Source organism: Lithobates pipiens, unplaced genomic scaffold (assembly GCF_037356315.1).
Source record: "Lithobates pipiens isolate NorthernLeopardFrog02 unplaced genomic scaffold, aLitPip1_a1.2 Scaffold_18, whole genome shotgun sequence".
NCBI classification, from domain to species: Eukaryota; Metazoa; Chordata; class Amphibia; order Anura; family Ranidae; genus Lithobates; species Lithobates pipiens.
The window spans coordinates 555260031-555282287 of NW_027507758.1; the positions used below are offsets into that span (position 1 = coordinate 555260031).

At 43.4% G+C, this 22257-nt stretch overlaps 1 protein-coding gene across 1 annotated transcript in view; it reads left to right on the forward strand.

Annotated features, from left to right (window-relative positions):
* LOC143988963 (adhesion G protein-coupled receptor F5-like) overlaps positions 1-20948 on the forward strand; it is a 102879-nt gene extending 81931 nt beyond the window's left edge. Inside the window, exons 16-18 of the mRNA XM_077488923.1 lie at positions 8187-8249; positions 9232-9298; positions 11394-20948. Of these exons, the coding sequence (XP_077345049.1) occupies positions 8187-8249; positions 9232-9298; positions 11394-11401 (138 nt within the window). The 3' untranslated portion in view covers positions 11402-20948. The remainder of the gene's footprint in view (positions 1-8186; positions 8250-9231; positions 9299-11393) is intronic.
* The last annotated feature ends 1309 nt before the right edge of the window (positions 20949-22257 follow it).

A 22257-nucleotide genomic window follows, 5' to 3' on the forward strand; every position in this document is an offset into this window, starting at 1 on the left:
CAGTTTTCTTGATCAGAACACCCCTGTATTATTCTAATTAAAACTATGAATACCATAACTTAAAAGAAAAATATTTTGCTCTAATTCATTTTTCCATCATTCCCTCCCAAAATCATCCTTATTCTATGTACAACCGATGCCCCCTTATCATTTTGTACCAATGTTACATACACAAATTTTTCACCATATTAGCTAATGAAACATAGCTCAGACCCCACAGCAGAGAGGGAAAATAAAAATTCACAATACCAGGGGACAGCTGAACACCCTCTTCCAACTTCCATCACTACTCTTTCTTGAGGTCTCCAGACTGAAATTCCCAGCCCAGACTTTAAAATACACTATGCTACAGCTGGGACCTTGATGACTCTTAAGCAGCATTCAGCAGACTAGCCTTAGGGGCAGAGACCCTGCAGGTTAGGGGCTCTTACAAGATTGGACCCAGGGGACACTCACTCCTGCTACAGGCCTCAGACTATGTAGGGGCTCCCCAGTCACCTACTGAGCACACTTCCCCAGGAATTGGCTAGGTCCCCATAAATATTCAGACTGTCCCTCTGTCTTTCCTCTTACTGTGATTCCAGAACCTCTAGAATGCAGGGGGCAATAATCAGACCAGCAGTCTGTGAAACACTGAGCAGACTAAACATCTACTCATAGCATCCTGAACCCTAACTGGAAGGGTGCTACATAATTAGGAGAGATAAGATTTTTTTTGCCTCCTGTCCAGCTCACAGTAAGTGATGAGTACACTGTATTTCTGTATTTAAAGCTGCTGTGCCACTTTTCTGCTGATATTCCTTCTTATTAACAACTTGTGCCAAATTCATGAAGCATCTGCAGCATTTTTGATTCTGACTGCTACTCGTGCACCAAATTGAGTTTGTTCTAAAATGTGGCAGTTATGCATTTAGTTGCAATGAATGCACAAACTCTACATCGTGGCATGTTCTGTCCTTGCTAAACGTTTCCCTGTATGTAATTCAACATGCAGCTACCCTCCTATTCTGCAATAAGCCAGACTGAATGTAAACTTGAATCTTTATTAGCAAAACAGGGTGGGTGAAACTATTGAAAAAAATATCTACAATCAATGTATAAAGCATTCAGAAAACACAATGGGGCTGATTTACTAACATGAATGCGCTGCGTCGGTTCATACCTCCATTTGTGTGTCAGGTAAATTTTCAAGTGAGTGTATGAACCAGCGCACGCAGAAGCGCAACACAGAAGATGCCGGCGCAATTCATAGTAGCGAGCGCCATATCATTAACAGTGCATTCACATGGGGCAACACGACTTCCAGTGCGACTTTGGGAGACAACTTGGACACGACTTGAGTGTGAATCACAGCGCGACTTACAACACGACTTTAAGTCGCCCCAGGCCAGGCGACTTTAATTTTAAAAAAAATGGCATGGGTTCTCCTCCAAGAGCATACCAGGCCCTTCAGGTCTGGTATGGATATTAAGGGGAACCCCGCACCAGAAAAAAAAAACTTGCATGGGGGACTTAGTGAACTTTAAATTCAACCTTTTTGACTCTCCAATCCTCAAGAGTTTTGGTGACAAGAGCTAGAGGCCACTCATTTCTTTGGAGTTGACAGTCCTTCACCAGAACAACATCACCCTCCTTTAGGTTAGGCTTGGTCTCCAGCCACTTTTTCCATGGTTGCAAAATGGAAATGTACTGTTTGTTCCACCTGACCCAAAAGGTGTTTGAAAGGCTGTGCACTTCTCTCCACTGGCACAAATACAAATCCTCATTGTTGAAGTCTCCAGGAGGAGCACTGACTACTCCAGTTTACTGGTTTAGGAGTGTTGCTGGAGTAAGCATAGTAGTATCCTCTAGGTCATCTGGGACTGGAGCTAGAGGTCTGGCAATGATGATGGCTGAGGCTTCCGCCATGAAAGTTGTGAGACTCTCATGAGTGTGTCTTGCAGTCCTTACTTGAAGGGAGATAGAATCAAGTATACTGTGAGCTATGCTAATCATTCTTTCCAAAGGGTCATCCCGTGTGAGGATGGGTTGAAAGTCCATGTACAGCCCTGATTACTAAGATATCTCTACACTCCTTTGGTGTTAATATTTGAGGACATTTCCAGTTCTTTGGCTGCTGCAATTAATATTAGTAGCTCTGTCTGAACGGATGTGTTTCACAGGGCCCCAAGTAGCAACGAAATGTCTGAGAGCATTTATAAAGCTAGAAGTGTCCAAGTGACACAATCACTTCAATATGCACAGCTTTGGTGGTCATACAGGTAAATACAACTGTGGTTTGTAATGACAGACCATGGGCCAAAGACATCAAGGTCAACAATGGTGAAAGGAAGGCCTGGACTGAGTCTATCAGCTGGAAAATCAGACATCGTTTGACGTGGATGCGATGGTGTAGCACAATCATGTGATGATTACCAGAAATTATTCACAATTATTATTATTCAGCTGAGGAAATTGGCAAAACTCTACTCCTTGACACACAGCCTGTACTCTTTTGAGGGGTAAATGGAACTCTTCTGTCCAGTCTTGATAGAGTGAGGCCTTCAGGAAAGAGTGGAGTGTCAGCGTCTCTGTTTCCCACACCCAGTTGGTATTTTGAGCTGAACTGAAACTCTGACAGAGCGGCGAGCCACTGATGCCCAGTGGCGTCCAACTTTGCAGTGGACAGTAGGTAAGTCAATGGGTTGTTGTCAGTCTTCACTACAAAGGTAGCTCCGTGCACATAGTCTCGTAACTTATCTACCACAGTCCACTTGAGGGCCAAGAACTCCAATTTATGCACAGGGTAGTTCTTCTCAGGAGAGATGAGGCTGTGACTCACATAGACCACTGGGTGGAGCTTCCCTTCTGACTCTTGGTACAACACCCCTCCAAAATAAAAGGAAGATGAGATGGTGGCAAAGGACCAATCACAGTAAAGTCTCTTTTTTTCAGTAAAAAGAAGGTGGGAGGGAATAAAAGGTTAAAAGATAATGTCCAAAAATGATATGTAAAAAAATATAATGCAAAGAAAGGAGAAGTGCGCCAAACTAAGTGCAGTATATATAAAAATGCGTTTAATATAAGGACCAATAAGAACTTTTGGTTGTTACGTCACTTCCGGTCTACGGAGCCTGCGTTCCACGCTGAGGCGCACTTCCGGTTCAGCCTCTCGGCTCGCCGGGCGCTGCACAGACTACATGCCACTGCTATTACAGTATCCGCAAGGTAGCGATTTAAAAAAAACAATTGCAGAGGTTGAACTGCTATACCCCTTCTCTTGGACCTACCAGCAATCCACGAGCTTTGCTTTGCTTCTCAGTGGACCAGTGACTTTGGATACCTCCCCATTCACTGTATAGACATGCCTGATTATAATCAACTTTTGTGAGTAGCCATTTGTCTGTGTGCTTTTATTATATTAAACGCATTTTTATACGTTGCTGTCTTTTCTCAGTCATCTGGATGCATGGGGATCTGGTAATACCCACTCTTTACATTCAGTACACTGACCCATTTGGCCCCTGATAAGGATTGTAGGGCTTCTTCGATGCTAAGGGCTGTGTACTGATCTAGGATATTTCTTCGGTTCAAGGTTTGGTAGTCGATGCACATCCAAAAGGACCCTTTGTTTTTCCTCACTACCACAATCGGAAAGGCATAGGGGCTCCTGGACTCATTAATGCCCCCTGATCTCTTCAATTCAGCCAACTTCTCTCAAAGATCCTCTAGTTCACACAAGGGGATTCGGCTGGCCCTTTCTCGAAAAAGGCTTATCCTCGGTGAGTCAAATTTGATGTGAAGCACTCCTGGCACAGCTCACATCAAAGCCACTCTTGGAGAACATTTTGTCCCATTGAGCTATCTAAGCTTTGATCCTCTCTTTCCAGGCAGAGGGTAGATTTTGGCAGTGGACAGTGGGTCTTCTTCCATCTCCCGTCTGAACTACCTTATCTCCCTCCTGGGGTGGCAGCACTCACTTTTCTGATCACCATACGAGGCTTTAAGCTGATTGGGTGACTAGTGATGTTCCTCACGCTGACAAGGATTCATCCCCCGGTTCTTAGTAAGGCCTAAGTGGGTATGATCTCCGGGACCAATTCTATACCAGCCTCCTCCTCTGCTGGATCAGCCTCCACCATCACTTAATAGGCTAGATGGTCCCATGATAGCTTGCCAGTGGCTTTCAGACAGGCCCTCTCCCCAGGCTGCAATACCTTCTCATGGGTATCCAATCACCACAAAATTCCCACTCCTTCAGCAGGTGCCTTCTTCTCTTGTAACACTCGCTGGAACGCCTGCCTCAGCTGAGGGTGAATCTTGACTACTGGAGTGCCCTCCAAGACCAGAGGAGTGCATAGTCTCCTCACAAGCTTGGTGTTGGTGCCTATCAATAAGGAGTTTCAGCCTGCCCCAGGGATGGACAACATCCAGCGTATCGAAAGTCTCTGGTTTTCCTGCCGTGGCAGGATCGAAAGTTATCTTGATGGGTATGTAACCATCGTATGGGCACTTCTGGGTACCTATGCCCCAAATCTCTAACTCCTTGAGCTTGCAGAAAGGGATATGCTTCAAGTACTTGTGTTAAAAGTCCAGATACAGCAATGTCACCTGAGCTCCAGTATCCAGTAGGGCTTGTAGGGCTTGTACCGAGACTATAGGGGAGGGCTCCACTAGGTTCTTTGGTAGGTTTTTCATCACAGGTGACTCTATAGTTTGTTCCCTAACCAACCTCCTTGGAGGTAGAGGAGCTGGTCTAAATACAGTGCCTTGCGAAAGTATTCGCCCCCCTTGAACTTTTCAACCTTTTGCCACATTTTAGGCTTCAAACATAAAGATATAAAATTTTTATTTTTTGTGAAGAATCACCAACAAGTGGGACACAATTGTGAAGTGGAACGAAATCTATTGGATTTTTGAAACTTTTTTAACTAATAAAAAAATTAAAAGTGGGGCGTGCAAAATTATTCGGCCCCCTTGCGTTAATACTTTGTAGAGCCACCTTTTGCTGCGATTACAGCTGCAAGTCGCTTGGGGTATGTCTCTATCAGTTTTGCACATCGAGAGACTGAAATTCTTGCCCATTCTTCCTTGCAAAACAGCTCGAGCTCAGTGAGGTTGGATAGAGAGCGTTTGTGAACAGCAGTTTTCAGCTCTTTCCACAGATTCTCGATTGGATTCAGGTCTGGACTTTGACTTGGCCATTCTAACAACTGGATACGTTTATTTGTGAACCATTCCTTTGTAGTCGCAGCAAAAGGTGGGTTTACAAAGTATTAACGCAAGGGGGCCGAATAATTTTGCACGCCCCACTTTTCATTTTTTTATTAGTTAAAAAAGTTTCGAAAATCCAATAGATTTTGTTCCACTTCACAATTGTGTCCCACTTGTTGGTGATTCTTCACAAATGGCATTTCCATATTTATTCTTCACTAAGCTATCAACTAGTCAGCTCATATCCATGTGAAAAGAGAGAGGAGGAGCACTGGCCCCTTGAGAGTAAGCTCCCACAGGTACAAGACCCTTCTCCTGAGATTTGGTCAAGGACTGCCTCTCAGTCTTTTCTACCCCCAATTTGAGTGGGAACACTTTAGCAATCACCACCTTCAGCCAAACGTACCTCTTCCTCCCGAAATAACATAGGTACCTCTTCCTGCCATTCTAGTAGTACCCTGATTTGATCTGACTCATATGTTGCTTCATTTTTCACCATGTAAGCCCTATGTCCTGGGACCAGAGCTCTCAGCCACCTTCTGAGCAATATCTCTCATCTCTCTCTGTGTGCTCACTTCTCAAGATCTCCAGAACTTCTCTGTTGGAACTCCCTGACTCCTGCCCCAAGCAACCGTGACCATCAAAGCGACTTCCCACGAGGATTGTGGCTGTTGTCTAGGTCGGTTAAGGCCAGCTGCAGATAGCATCCCGGATGAGCCCCAAAATGTAGCATGACCCCTTAAGGGTCTGTTTGGAATTACCTGCTTAACTGCACTACAATGACCTGAGGAACATTCCAACCCACCTGACACTATGGGCTCAGACATCTTTGTACCACCTTAAAGCAATAAGTCAGACAATTCTGTGCATTTATGTTCTGATAATGTTTACTAGAACAGTTCAAAGAAGATCTACTGAGCAACAGCACCAACTCAGCAAAGGAATACCTCCAAATAACACAAACAAATATTTCGAGGTTAAACAGTCTAGTATATACACATGTACAGTGGAATTCTTGCCCCTGAAAGGATAAACAAGTTAGATGATTATATTTACAAACTTCTAAAGGGGAAATCTAGGCCAGCCTAACTTTTAACCCTAAGGAGAGGTCAGACGTAATGGCAATGGTATAAGGACCCCTGTAGCAATAATGACAGCAATGTCCCTGTTGCAGATCTGATGGTCTTTGCCGGCATGCATGAGCTTGTTAATTGTATCCAATAAGGTGTAATAGACAACAATAAGATTTCTTGGAATGGTAGAAGCTAAAGGTGTCTTGTGCACAGTGTTCAAGATAATCTCATTAAAGTATTTCCAAGGTTAAGATGTTTGTGCAAAGTGTCCCAGTAAAACCGTGAGAGAAGGATTTATAAAGGTGGGAGATTGCCCTCTCACCAATGACCAAGCCGATTTAGGACCCTCCAGACAGCAGCTCCTATAGTGTCACACGTGCGGGGGATCTGCAGTATCGATCTGCCGATGCAAAGCTCAGAACACAGGTTGGGGGGCAACCAAGGTGTTGCTGAATGGATGTTTGATGAACAGCAAGCAGTGCTAGCCCCTTCTCGTCTGGGTTGGAATGTGATACACCATGTGTGGTATGCTGCAACCTCTCTGTCCTTGCACGGAGAGGTCCGTCTTGCATCAGGCCCAGGAGGAAGAGACCACAGGGCAGGACAGGGCTTTGGCTTCTTATATAGTTCCTCCCAGCAATATCTCTGATGGTAGCAAAGATCCCTTGGATATGTGGTCCAGGTACGAAGTCATGTGAAGCAATTAACAGTCTGAGGAACTACTTATCCCACAATCCCTTTAGCTTGGCTCACAAACATGATGTCAGTTGATAACACTGGGCACTAGTGGGACATGCGATGCAAAGAAATACCCGAGGAACACTGTACTTTATAATTGTAGTCCAAATTGCTACAAGTAATTGCAAATGCTATAGGTACGCTGTCAAAGTCTATAGTTGGGGTATTTGACTATGCAGCGCTAGCTCAAGTTTAGTGTCACGCCGGCCTGTGTGAAATAACAGTTTGTTTTTCCTATAAAGTCTGTGTCCGGAAGTTATCCCTGTTCATATACCCTTCCCGCTTCACCAGCTGGGCAGCAGCTAACTAGCACTTTAAAAGAGAAGTATGGTTTTCTTTTCTATTAGATGGATGCTGCATCTGTCCTCCGGCACCTCTGCACTGAGAACCGAGAAATTGAATATCGCCGATGGCTCGATTTTTCACAGCTCCGTGAGCAGAGGGCTGTAGACTGTCAGTCACAGATCTCTGCTCTTCTCCCTCCTCGTCCATTGGAGAACTGAGCTATGGAGGGATGGGGAGTGGCCATCTCAGCCTCTTAGTGGCTCGCTGAGAGGCTGAGACGAGTGTCAGTCCAGGCACCTGGCGAATCCAGACTCCCATTGTCATTATAACGCGGTGCCTGGACTGATCTGAGTGACTGGGTCACAGGAGTGCAAAACGAAGTGCACTCCTGTCTGTGACCCTTAGGAGAAGCCCAGCCAAACGACCTTTGGCTGGACTTCTCCTTTAACCTATTTATAGGCAGAACATGGTGCATTAAATGCACCACATTCAAAATAAAATACAGACAGTTCGTATCTTAGGAAAGTGGAGCTAATTAAGACCAACTCTCTTTTAGCCTACAATGAGAAACTGGTGCAAGCAGATTTTATCTTTTTTTTTTTTTTTTTTTGCAAAAGTGTCTCGTGGATTCTAAAAGTGGCGCAGCCAAGTTCTAGACAGGTACATGGATTTGGCACATTCTTCACCACTTTTAGAACACGAGAGATACGTTTGCAAAATCTGTATGCGCCAGACTTTATGAATTCCATGTTATAAGTAGCAGTAATATCCAGCAATATGTACATTGTTGTAGATTTCTATAGCATTTCAAGTTCTTCCATCTCTGAACAGATCAGTAATGAATCAGATTAGATCTTTACTGCCCTGGATATATATTAATTCTATTTTTGTTCTTAGATGCAGAAGGCGCTAAGAACCAGCATAACTTCCTCCTTGAGAACATTCACGTTGAAGGGGCAGGTGAGTGTACCACATACTACATAATGGAACTGAACATGAAAATATATCTAAAGGCAATTTTGTTTAAGTTTTGGATAGAGTGGAGTGGGATTAGAACACCTTTCGGGTTTTTATTGCTGTGGGACCCCGTTCAATGAAATATGTACCTTAAAGGCTAAGTTCACCTTTTTTCTAAAATCTAGCTCCTCTATGTACCAACATACATTTAATGTACCTCGGTTGCATAAAATGAAAAGCTTTCTTTGAGTTTAAAAACAAGGCCTTACCGTAACCCTTGCTGTATGTCTTAGCCTAGGTTCAAACTGCTATGATACTGAGATTGTGCAAGTTCAGTCAAACCTACATGTCAGCCTGATTTCGGAGGCAATTTCAGAGAAATCTGTGCAGGTTCCTGCACAGATGTCTATCAAAATCGCACCCAAAGTCGCAAAAAGTACTACAGAAACAATTTTTGGGAATCGGTTGCGGCGCCTCAAAGTCAGCGACACACCAATTCGGACAGTGCCATTGCTGGCAATAGCCGTCGATTTGGTTTGACATGTCCATTCAGTTTGTATCAAATTAGACAAGCCCTTGATGGGCTATACAATCAGATTGTATAGAAAGTGGGTGGAAGGGAGAAACAAGTTATAGGGAGTGATGGAATCTGACAAGTGAGAGAAAAGCACATTGGGATAGCTGAGCTTGAAATGGCATTGGAAAACGCTTCTATTTATTATGAAAAGTGAAATTCTGCCCGAAAAAGGTGAAATTATCCTTTAACAACCACAGAGAATTTAAATCCATCCTGTGTGTACCAAATACCTCGGTGAACGCAGTTATTACCTTTTAAAAGTAATGGTGAAATCATCACTGATCTGCAAGAAATATACAAATCACACCAAGATTCAAGTAAGAATACACATGATTCTTGTATGTATCCCATAGTTCAAATTCTTCATAATCATATTTAGATTTCTGCTAAACTACTTTACCTTCACAGACATCATCTACGTATTCATCAGGAACATCAAAGCCGAAAAAATTGAAAGACCCCATCAAGAAAATAGGTGTGTGGAAAATGTACAGATTTACAGCCAAATTTCACCTTATCTCACATTTTCTTTTAATACGTAACCTCCCTGGCGGTACGATTATTTCCAATTTTAGGTGCTGAAAGCGTTACAATTATTTTGCATGAAAATTTGGCGTTTTATATTGTAGTCCTGTAATTCTTAGGAATAACTCACTTAAATCTGTCCAAACCAGAGTCTAGCAGACATCCCGGGTATGATAAAGTTTGAAAAATGAAATCATAAATTATAATATAATAAATAACTATAAATAATTATACCAAATAATAATATAACAATAATAAAAATGATTCAATAATGTAATCAAATCAAAAAACACTGAAATTTGCTCAGTTGCAGAATTGTCACTGTCATTACTTTTCAGTATTTGATGACGGTTCTCCTCACAAATCGCTATAGCTCAATTCTGCGAGTGATTCTAATTTATTATCGCTGTTTTCTAGCTGGTCTAAAATCATTTTTGATGTAAAGGGATAGTTTTGGTTGCTATGGACAATCTCCAGTTTCCAGGCAGAAAGAACAGTATATATAATATAAAACTACATGCATGAGACCTTGGAGGAAAGGGGTGCAAACATCAATGGTGGGCTGGTAGATTAGCTGGCCGCCGATACATTTCTTTCCAACCAGCGAGATGACAGGGTGAAAAGCCTTGCAAAGCAGAACAAGAAAGGGGCTGGTAAGTATTGTTAACTTCATTATTTTAAATAAATATTTTATATTGATGTCAAGTATTTAATAAATAGAGGGATGAGAGGTCCATTTTAACTGAACTTTCTGAAACTTTTCAGAAGACAAACTGTATTGCTTAGTTGTTCAGATGACTAAAAATATCTTTGTTCACATGAGATTTTGGGATAAAAGTTCTCAGATCGGAACACTGTCTTCAAATCATACCTAAACTCAAAAAACAAAAATATAATATATTGCAGCTTTCCAGTCCTTAGGTTGCCTGCGTTAGTTTTCTTTTTTTTAACAGTCTTTTTTTTTGTATTTTCACTTTGTAATGCTGAGAATAACTCACTTCCTGCCCTAGGGTAGCTACGCTCACTCCTCACTATATCTATGAAGGGGCCATGGTTGTCACCCAGGTTGAACTTCAAACATGTCTGCATTTGTTCATCTGCATTACATAGAGAATGACAGGATTAGCAGTTTACAAAAGAAAGCCAAGATTGATTTGCGTTGTGTACACTTCACAAGAAGTGACAAGAAACTGCATTTCTGGCAAGATCAAAAGGTTTCTGTGGATTCTAAAAATGTTCTCAGCCTGCAAAAAGGAAACTAATATTCCTACCACATCAAAGGACTGGTAGGCTGCAATGCATTACATTTTTGTTCTTGGGTTATCCTTTAAAGAAAATTTGTCACAAATCAGAACACATTGGTGGGAAGTAGGGAAGAAGTGAGAACCCAGGTTTAGACCAAAGTTTTCTTGTCTGAAGGTGTCAAAGGCAAAGCTTCAGCGGCAGCAGAAAGTGCACCATTGCTAAATGTGACAGCTTCCCCTCAGGCTGGCTGTTAATAGGCTGGCAGCCACATGATGACTCATGCCCACCTGTGCCATTCAGTTGTCAGCTGGGGATTCCTAGGCCATATGCCCATGTTGATGAGGACAAGGGCCTCTTCCCCACAACACTGGCACGGTGATTGTGGTGGTCTGCAGGTAGGGGGCTTAACTTTTGCACAATATTCAAATTTTTCGAGTTTCACCTGTATGTCATCCAGCAATGCAGATCTACATCAATCATTGTTACCAAATATAGTCATGACCACCCTGTCCCTTTAACTTCAATTGGGTTTGCATTTGGCACCAGAACTTCAGTATTGTTCACCGCACCCACCTCAAACCAAACCCAGGTACATTTTGCTCATCCTTATTGTGAAGCCTCAGGTGGTTCCTAGGCCAGCTTTCCAGAGGAGTGAAGCCCCTTGTACTGAAGGCTTATCCGCTCCAGAACCAAAATGTTTCTGAGGACACTGAGAAGAGCAACTTCTCACACAGCTATTTTGCCGTATGATCGCCCTCTTTGATTATATGTTTAAAGCTTGAACCTTTGTTTTGTTTCAGCTGTCTAACATCTCTACTTGACTCAAGATTCAACTGAAGCATCTGGAAATTCATACTCACATAAAAGACGACGACTAAATAGTGTAATGTACTAATGAGTAAAAATAAGCAAAAGAAGGATCTATTTATCAATGTAATCACGCAAGATTCCTCCAACTTTCACACATTTTCCCCCAAGATTCAATTGGAAAAATGTGTAAATCTTTGGTGAAAATAAATAGACCCTCCATAGTCTCTCCAGATGGCAATGTTATGTGATACACTGATATATAACCTGACTTTTTTATAATTGTGAAAATGAGTGTATTTAACTGTGTCCTGGGTGGAAGGGAAATAGCAGGCCAAAGTGTGAAACTTTTTTTGTAGGTTTTAACATTCTCCACTTTCATTTAAATTCTCCATACTTATATTTTGGGATATTTCATACATAAAGTTTAACTTCTGTTATCCTATATAATACCCTTAATACAAATTCTCATATCCCATCAATGTATAGTGATACAAAATAGCAAGAAAAATGTAAGCAGCTTCACCCAATATTTGCCTGGAAGTGCAATGCAATTAAAATGTACAAAATGATAAGCTGAACTCTCAAGAAAAGTTAAAATTAGGTAGTTAAAGTGACATTAAAAATTCATATTTCTTTAAATCAGGGGTCTCAAACTGGCAGGCCTCCAGCTGTTGCAAAACTACAATTCCCATGAAGCATTGCAAGGCTGACAGTTACAAGCATAACTTCCACAGACAGAGGCATGATGGGACTTGCAGTTTCGCTGCCAGTTTGAGACCCCTGCTTTAAATTAAAGCAGTTGTAAACTGCTGCAGTAAAAAAAAAAAAAACTTCTTCCTGTAAGACAATTGCATAATGTGCTTATTATGCAATGCATATAAGCACATTATGAAATATTTACATCAGAACAAAGCCCTTCAGTGGCGTGCTGTCACCACTGACAGGGCTTCCATCTTCGCCTGGTCTTCCTTCCGGGTTTGTGGACTCCGGCTGTGTGAGCGGCCAGAGCCATAATGACATTACTCCCTCACATGCATTCGGGAGCCCTCTGTTCCGGAATGGTGCTCTAAAGGTCCAGCGCGGTATGCAGGACCTTCAGAGCACATGATCCGGTGATGGCACTGGCTGCATCCAGTGTGAATATCTTCTAAATTACGGTGCCTGTTTAAGAGATATTCATTTTACCTACAGGTAAGCCTTATTATAGGCTTACCTGTAGGTAAAAAGTACAAAGCAAGCTTTAATACCGCTTTAAAATAACAAATATGTTTTTACTTACCTGCTCCATGATAGGATTTTACAGGTAAGCTTTTATTAAAATCCTATTTTCTTTATCGTACATCACGGGACACAGAGCACCCATGGTAATTACTATGTGGGATTAACCAAAGCAATGCCTCTGAGGGGAGGGAGACACAAAAGAAGACCGCCATCAGACTTGAGGATCTATACTGCAGCCTGCAGTACACTGTGCCAAAAAGCGGCATCCTCTTGACGTCTTACGTCCAAGTGATAAAAGTTAGTAAATGTATGGACTGACGATCAAGTTGCAACCTTGCAAATCTGAATCATAGAGGCTTGGTGATACACCGGCCATGAAGCACTCACTGCTCTAGTAGAGTGCGCTTTAACTTGAAAAGGCGGAACCTTTTTTTTTTCAAACCATAAGCCTGAATTATAACTTGTCAAATCCACTTTGAAATAGCCGATTTCAACACTGCCTGCCCTTTTCCTGGGCCCTACTGGCAGTACAAAGCATCAGTTTGCCGTATCTGAGCTGTCACCTTCAGATAGAGCCTGACAGCTAACAACGAGGTTCTGGAAAAAAGGATGGTACTGGACATTACTTTAGGTAGAAAGGTTGGCTGAGGACGCAACACCACCCTATCCTTATGAATAATTAAGTATGGCTCTTTAAAAGAAAAAGCTGTCAATTCTGATACTCTCCTTGCTGAGGTTACTGCAAAAAAAAAAAAAAACAACTTCCTTGTCAGAAGGATCAAGGGAATATGGTGCATCGGCTCAAAGGGTTGTCTTTGCAATGCCAATAAAACTAGATTCAAATCCCATGGGCACAAGGGTGACCTAACTGGTGGAATTATACGAGTTACCCCTTGTATAAAGGCCCGGATCAAAGAATGCAAAGCAAGCGGCCATTAAAAGAATACTGACAAGGCCAAGATCTGACCCTTGCTTGTACTCAAGACTAGCTTAATTTCTACCCCCAACTGTAGGAAGGCAAGAATTCTTCCTATGACATACTTCCGAGAATGCCATCCTAGGGTTTCACACCAGGAAACATAGGCCCTCCAGACCCTATAATAAATGGTTCTGAAAGCCAGCTTCCTTGCATTGATCAAAGCCCCAGATTCTTTAAAATGTAGACTTCAATAGCCAAACCGGTAAATTTAGCAACTGCAAGGCAGGATGGAACACTGGTCCTTGCGACAGCAAGTCTGGATGGAACGGAAGAGTCCACGGTTTTCCTACTGCCAATCTTATGATCTCTGCATACTAGGATTTCTGGGCCATGCCGGAGCTACTAATATTACCAGCTTCCCTTCCTCTTTGACCCTGCGTAGAAGCCGCGGTAGCAGCTGAACTGGGGGGGGGGGGGGGGCATAAATCAGTGAAAACTGATCCCAAGGGCTTTCTAATGCATCTGTCCCAAATACAAGTTGATACCTTGTCCTTGATACAAAGCTGTCCAACTTCTTGTTGAAACTGGACGCCAATAGATGTACGTCCGGGGTGCCCCATTTTTGGCAAATGGCTGAAAAAATTTCGGGATGGAGAGACCATTCTCCCGGGAACAATTGTTGGCAGCTCAAGAAATCCGCCTGCCAATTCTCCACTCCTGGAATGAAGACTGCCAATAGGCAAGGTACATGCTTCTCTGCCCAGGCCAGAATATGGTTCTCTACCCTCTGGGCTGCATGACTTCTGGTACCCCCTTGGTGGTTGATGTAAGCCACTGCTGTGGCATGAAAGATAAAATGGAATAATATCCGCGTTTGGTAAATAACAAGACGCAGCAGCTGATCACTATAACCTAGATGTTAGGTATAAAATAGATGTGTAAAAAAAGTGCAGAGCTAAATGTAAGAAAGTTGTTATAAGCAACTTAAAAAAATGTGCAAACTTATGACCATAGAGTTGTGAACACTATTCACCATAAACCACATAAGAAACAAAGTAAAATAGAGTGCTTTAAAATAGTGTCAATTGATAAACTTGCATATATCAAAACCAAGGCATGAACAAAGAGAATGCTACAATAAAGTGCAACGGTATGGTGAAAAATGTTATCAAAAAAAGGTCCATAAAAGTGACTGGATAATCTTCATATAAATAATGTGACTTGATATGAGTGTTTGACCTTGTGAGACCCGTCACCTCTAGTAAGATGGAAGGCTTAGGGAACCTCTTCGAATGAAGCCACCATCTTCCCTTGGAAAAAATACTTTTTCTTGGGCTGTATCTAGAACCAGACCCAAGAACGCCAGTCTTTTTACTGTCTGCAAGGGTGACTTCTCTAGGTTGAGAATCTAACCCGGGTGATCCAAGTACTTGTTGGACACACTCTGGTCTAGCCATGCAGCCGTCTGATCTCTCAGCAATAGGTCGTCTAGGTATACCATTACTGCTATACCCTGCCCTTAGTCTTGCTAGGGGCCCGAACTTTTGTAAACACCTCGGGCACGGTAGCTAACCTGAAGGGCAAGGCCACGGACTGAAAGTGGTGCTGTTCTACCACAAAATGCTGAAACTTCTGGTGGACGGGGAAAAATTGGCACATGCAGATATGCATCTTTAATTGTCTATTGATTGCAGAAATTCTCCTTCCAGCAGGGTGGATACGACTGACGGGATCGACTCCATGCAAAAAGAGCGGGCGGTTAGGAACTGATTTAGATATTTGAGATCTAGAATGGATCTGGCATCTCTATTTGGTTTTGGCACCATGGAGAGATTTGAATAAAACCCCATGCCCTGTTCTTCTGGGGGAATATCTATGATTACACCCTGAGGTGTCAGTCGGTCTAGTGCCTGGAACAAAGACCTTCTTTTCCCTGGATCTTTGGGAACGTTCGGTGGAAACTCTTGAAACTCTAGAGATATGGTGGAGATGACCCATCTGTCTCGGATCTCTTCCTGCCAAGCCCCTGAAAACTGCAGAGGCCTTCCCCCCCACTCGAGAGAGCGGGGGCGCCCCTTGTCAGGTCACCTTGAGGCGAGGTGACAGATGCACACCGCGGGATCAGGAGAGCACCGCAAGGTTGTGGAACCTGACCCTGACCTGGCTGACTGCTGCGGACGGGAGACAGATCCCACTGGGATTAGAGCGTAAGATTCCCTGGGGCACGGAGTCTAAGAGCCAGCAGGTGTTCACCAGCGCCTCTAGTGGTGAGGATGGACTTGGCTGCAACTGGCTCCAGGTCGCGACCCCCAGGGTCCCCCAGCTCACACCCACAGTAGGCAACAGGAGGATAGGGATAGTGACTGACAAAGCCAAGGTCGGGGCCACAAGCAGACAGGAATAGTCAGGGACACGCCAAAAGGTCAGGATCACAGGCAAACAGGGATAGTCAAGGACACGCCAAAGTCGATAACAGAACAACAGAAGAGTGCATGGCAGGTAACAGGAAGCTAACACACAAAGGAATACACAATGGTTGATCAGCACTGTTGGCTTGCAGTGCACAGGTTAATATAAGGTTCCCTGATAGGGCCTGGGGTGGAGCCATGCTTAGAGGAGAGGTTATAAAACCACCAGGTGGAAGTGGCTGGCCTCTTAGTCTGAACACATGAGGGGAGGTAAGCAAACAGGAAGATCACTGCATAACCATGACACCCCTTCATAAGGAGGCCTTGGGAATCTGCTTTGCTGAATTCTGCCCCCATGGTTTCTTCTGGCCTTGTGCTTGGCCTTGCGGCTTACCTCTTGCACCTGCCGGTGGAGGCCGTTGCGACTGCATGGAGGCTGTCGTGGCTGGGACCGGGGAAGAAGAACGTTTAAATGAAGGACGTCTACTCCTTCTTTTCATTGGTAAAAGGGCACTCTTACCACCAAAAATTGTATGGATATATATTTATCCAAATCATCCCCAAACAACTGTTCCCCATGAAAGGGAAAATCTGCCAATAGCTTTTTGCATGGCAATTCAGCTGACCAGTGCTTCAACCAGAGATTTCTACGCATATGCACTGATAAGAGAGCAAGGCATGACACCTGATGAAAAGAATCTTTAAGAGCATCAACAGCAAAACATAAGGCTCTAGGTAGTTCATCTAACTCACAGGCCGTTCCCCTTGAGCAGGGATACTTTTAATAACCTGCTTAAGCTGATCTTTTAGAGATTAACAAATGCCTATTGCTGCTACTGCAGGCTGTGCTGCTGCACCCACTACAGCAAATCAGGTTTTGAGAAAAGATTCAATTTTCTTAACAGCTGGATCCTTAAAAACTTGAACGTTGTCTACTGGACAAGTTAGACTCTTATTCACAGAAGAGATAGCAGCATCTACTGCTGGCAAACTCCACTTCTTAGTGAATTTTTCCTCCATAGGATAGAGAATAGAAAATCTTCTAGGAGGAAGCAAATATCTATCTGGGTGATCCCAGTAAGCATATATAAGTTTCTCCAGCAATGGGTGTGCAGGAAATGCATGTGGACCCTGTGGCGGCCTTAAGGAACCCAAAGAGGAAAAGGGGGCCTCAGCCACCTGTGCTGGGGCAACTTGTATCCAGAACAGACCAATTGCGTAAGGGATTGCACTAGCAATTTCTGAGATTGCTGAGAAGGGTTCTTCTGAGACTGAATCCTCAGAGGGGGAGTCAACTGCCTGTACTTCTTCCCGGTTACCCAATCTCAACATCATCAGCCCATTCCTTTTTCAACACTGGAAGGTCAGGAGAAGGAGAAGGGGACCTATCACGTTTTTTCCAGACTGGGAGGAAGACACGAACATAACTATTTTTCCTTCCAAACCAGCTACCACTGAAGCCAAATCTTCCTTGGTGATGTATGCAGAGACTGAAATATTGGAAGTGGCTACTATGCTTGAGAGCCTAAATGACTCAGACTGGCCAGTTGTTTCTGGTCCTTCAGGGAGGATGGAACTGTCGAAGAGTGACTAGGATCCTCAGACCCTGACAGCAGTGCCCTTGCGATCCTCCCCTGCGTATGCTTTTCACCTCTCTTTCGGGAAGACATAGTCCTGAGCACAAAAGACAGAGGTACTTGCAATGTGCATCTACTGCCAAGCTATAGTTCAGCAATGGAAATATGCCGCTATCACTGCTCAGTCTGATGCTGAGTAGCTGTGCCTTTAGGAATGCCTGTAACCAACACCCATACAGCGCTTACATGCCCTTGTATGCTCTGTGTCCCTCTGTCATCCACCAGACTCTTTCCAGAGTAAAGGCTTTACAGTAAGCCTTGCACCTGCACTGTGTATTACGTGAACGTTTGTTTCCACGTAAACACCGGCCGCACCAAGCCACGCCCCTCACATCCTAGGATAGCTTATTTAAACAGAGCTATTCCTGCACATGAGTGAACAAACAGTCCTGCAAACGGATCGCTCGGGGGGAGAAGGACGGCAATCCCCCAGCCCTTTCGGCAGCCATGACAGCGAGGAGTAAGTAGGCAACGCTGTTCCACAGGTGCACTGGCAGACACTGAGCACACTGCAGGGGAAGTATGGTAATGTTAAACACCAGGTAAGTTCCAATTACACCTTCTAGTGGTAAAAAACAGGCAATGCATTGTTTACTCAGAAGAAGTCGAAAAGTGAACCGTATGTGTTCTTTAGGATCTTCTTTGACTTACCATTCCCGCCGCAGGATACTGCTGGAAAAACAGAGCCAGATCCAATCTTCACCCATCACAGCGTGCCATGTCATGACAGACCTTCAGGGACCGGGTCCCCCTTGTATACTGGTGTCCAGACCCTTGGACCCATACAGCACCTTGCCAGGACAACCTTTGGTTTAGGTAAGCGATCAAAGTGCCAGATCCCAGGGTCCAGCCCTCAACAGAGGAGCATTACAGGCAAGTGACCTTACTGTTTTCCTTCCGCGAGGCTTGAGTACCATCCATTTAGGCCATTGCTTTTTTCCATCTAGGATGGATCTGACTTCATAGCCCCTTGATCCTGCTTAAGGATTTCCGCAACAGGGCTTTTTCTTTAGCATAGCACTTTTGCAACCATGACCAACACCTTCGGACACTGCTGAAAAAACTGAGGTACTTCCTGTATGGGAGGGGTTATATAGAGAGGGACTTCCTGTCTTGAGTTGCCAGTGTCCATTCTCCTATAGGTGGAGTATAACCCACATAGTAATTACTATGGCTCTGTGTCCCGTGATGTTCGATAAAGACAGTATTTTTCATAGTTCACATAGTTATGCGGGAGGATTGGAGTTGTTTCATACACCTTGAGGTGATCCAAAGTTTATATGTCCATGTTTGAAAGATTCTAAAGAGTAAAATTATCCAACAGTTTTTTTCTGATTTCTTGAGGACTGTAGTGGGATTTCTCCAGGCTGCTCATCCACTGTGGCCACTAACAAGATTTTAAGAAGAGGCGCTGGTGAGTGGGAACACCCAAATCTCCAAGGTAGATAGGAAAAGTGCCAGGAATTACGACATGTAAAATTTGTTGGAGTATCCAATACCTATTAAACCTCATACAAACGATTTTCTGCGGACAAAGTGTAGGACTTTTGTCCAAAGGGCATTGGCCAAGAACTTGTCTTGCATACAAACTGCAAAAAATTGTCGGCCAACAAACACAAAACTACATGGTTTTTCAGCTCTTTAGCACCACCCTTTGGGCAACTTCTGCTAATGTTGTTTGATGGTGAGCATTGCTTCTGAGCATGTGTGCTTGTACTCTGGAGTTTTGTCTGAAGGACTTGTGTACACATGCTCAAACAATACGAAAACACACATTTGTTGGTGGATAATTTTAAAGCATGCTATCCCACATTTGTTTGAGGAAAATATGACAACAATTGTCCAATGGAGCATACAAACGATCAGATTTTCCGACAACAGCCTGCCATTACACAATTCCCATTGGATAATCCGATGGTGTGTATGAGGCGCCCCTCTGATGTAAATTAACACTTTTGGGTGGGCAGTCCCTTTAAACTTACAGGTGCACTTTCTATTCTCATTCACACCATAAGAAAAACTTTTTTTGCACGTTGACGTCAGATTTTTTCATGCGTTTTTTAGATTCCCATTTGTAGAGAGAGAATACATTTTGGACAGTTTTTTGCTAGTGTTATTGCAGAGCCTCTTTTTACATCTTTCCCCATCAGAGCCTCCTTTTACACCACAGTCCTCAACAGAGCCTTCCTTAACATCAGTGTACCCATCGGAGCCTCCCTTTACATCATAGTCCCAATTAGAGCCCTTCTTTGCCTCAGAGTCCCCATCAAAGCCTCCCTTTATATCACAGTCTCCATCAGAGTCTTTCTTTATATCACAGTCCCCATCATAACCTTCCTTTACATCACCGTCCCCCATCAGAGCCTTCCTTTACATCACAGTTCCCTTCAGTGCCACCCTTTACATCATAGTCCCCATCAAATTCCTCTTTACATTCTAGTCCCCATTAGAGCCCGTCATGTGCCAATGATCATCAGTGTCCCCTCTCATCAGAAACCCACATCAGAGACCCCCTCCATAAGAGTCCCCCACATCAGTGACTGTCACATCAGAGACCCCACATCAGTGAATATCCACATCAGAATCTCCCAAATCAGAGCCCTCATATCAGAACCCCCTTATTTGTGACCCCCACATCAGTGAGCACCATATCAGACTCCCTCACATCACAGCCCCTTTCATCAGAGCCCCCTTATAAGTGACCCTCACATCAGAGCCCCCACACATTAAAGTCCCTGCATCACCACGTCATATATCAGAGTCCTTGCACATCAGTGACCTGCAAATAAGAGTTCCCGTGCATCAGAATACCCACATCATAGCCCTGCACATCAAACCCCCCACATTAGAGCCCCGAACATTAAAGCCCCCATTGTGCCCATTACCAGTTTCTCCCTTCTGTCCTCTACCCTTAATGAGTGGCAGCAGTATAGAAGCAGGTAAGTGGAGCAGTCTGGGCACAGGGCACCACTTTCCTCTCCACTACATATCAGAGGTTTTTATTTTTCCAGTGCAGAGCAATGCTGTGCTTTTCCTTCAGTTCATATGCAGAGCTGGGTGGAAAAATGCAGACAGGTTGCATAATTCCACGCAGCTCTGCACAGCATATCACAACAGTGCTTTGGTGTGAATGAGATACATAGAAAACAATTGTTTGCTGTGTGTCTTGCAGAGAGATGTGTTTTTCTTGTGCAGAGAAATGTAGGTCTCTGCAGATAGTGTGAAGGAGCCTTAAAGGTCAATCCATTTTTTTTTCTTTTTGTATTTGTTCTGATATGTCACTTAACTTGTTTATTTTTGTATGATAAAATTCAAGTATGCTGTTTAAGTTTGCAGAACCAATAAAACACCTTTGCTGTATAGTGTTCTCTTTTTCCTAAAATCCATTTTATATATGTAGCGCTACCTCCAGAGGAGCCGCTTGAAATTTGGTGCCCGGGTCTCCCACTGATTAATCCACAACCAGTCACAGGATATTTTCACGCAGCCAGGTGCACACACTCTTCCGCTTGTTGTCTCCAATAATCAGTGTAGGGGATTTGTTTTTTGTATTTAATTTGGAGAACTGTTATTTGTTATGTTTACTGTTATCGTCAACAGGGAAAGTAACAGAAATACCCACAATTTGGGTGGTCTCCGAGGCATCTTCTAATGGGCACACTAGTTGTGACCCTATAACAAACCAGGGATTGCCTCACTTTGGAAAAATGACCACTCCTGTTTTAGCTATGAGACAAGAAGTGAAGAGAAATCTCCCCAATGGGACACAGATTGTGAAAAACCTCACAGTGGTCAAAACTCTCCCTTACTCTATCCAAAATTACAAAAAAAAATGGTTTGCCTTTAGTTAAGCCCCATACACACTATCAGATTTTCTGCTTATTGTTTCCTTCAGATTTACCAAAACCATGTAGTGCAAGGGCCTGCCTAATTGCATACAAATTGAAACTCCTAAGGCTTGACCTCATATTATATGGTTTTGGTAAATCTGAAGGAAAAAAATCAGCAGAAAATCTGATGGGTGTATGGGGCTTTACACTTTAATTCCTCCCATGGAGAACTTAACCCAAACCAAAGCAAAACTACAGTTTCTCTTTCTGAACCCCTCACACGTTAAAAAGTTAAGTTTACAGTTAAAATCCAGGGTTCTTCTAGATGCTCAGTGACATCATGTGACATTCCTCTTCTTCTCTATTGGCAGCAATGATAAGTCCTAACTGATGTGCAGAACATTGTTCATGTAGTGATGTGTGAGTGTCATTCTGTGCATCAGTACTGTAAGTCCATGAAAGCATGATGAGTCTGGGCTCACAGGAAGTGGAATAAAGCCCAACTACAGAAAACGCAAACATTTCCCCTTGCAATGTAGTCTTATCTAGTCTAAGGACCATAAGAAGCACTCTTACTTACTTGATCTTCTGCTTCCCTGGACTGATGGGACTATTTACATCCCTTTTACTTTTGGATGTGGGACTTTGGCAAAATCCCTAAATGTATGAGCTTCTCCTCAACCTGTCTCCACTCTCTGCTGTTCTCTATCTGTTTTTAACCAAGCAGTGTGCCTTCACCATTTGGATGACTTAAACGATGTATATATGTAAATCAACGTAGTTTCAGTAAAAGAGTTAAGACTTCCATTATGTGGATTATCCCTTCTCCCAACCCCCCA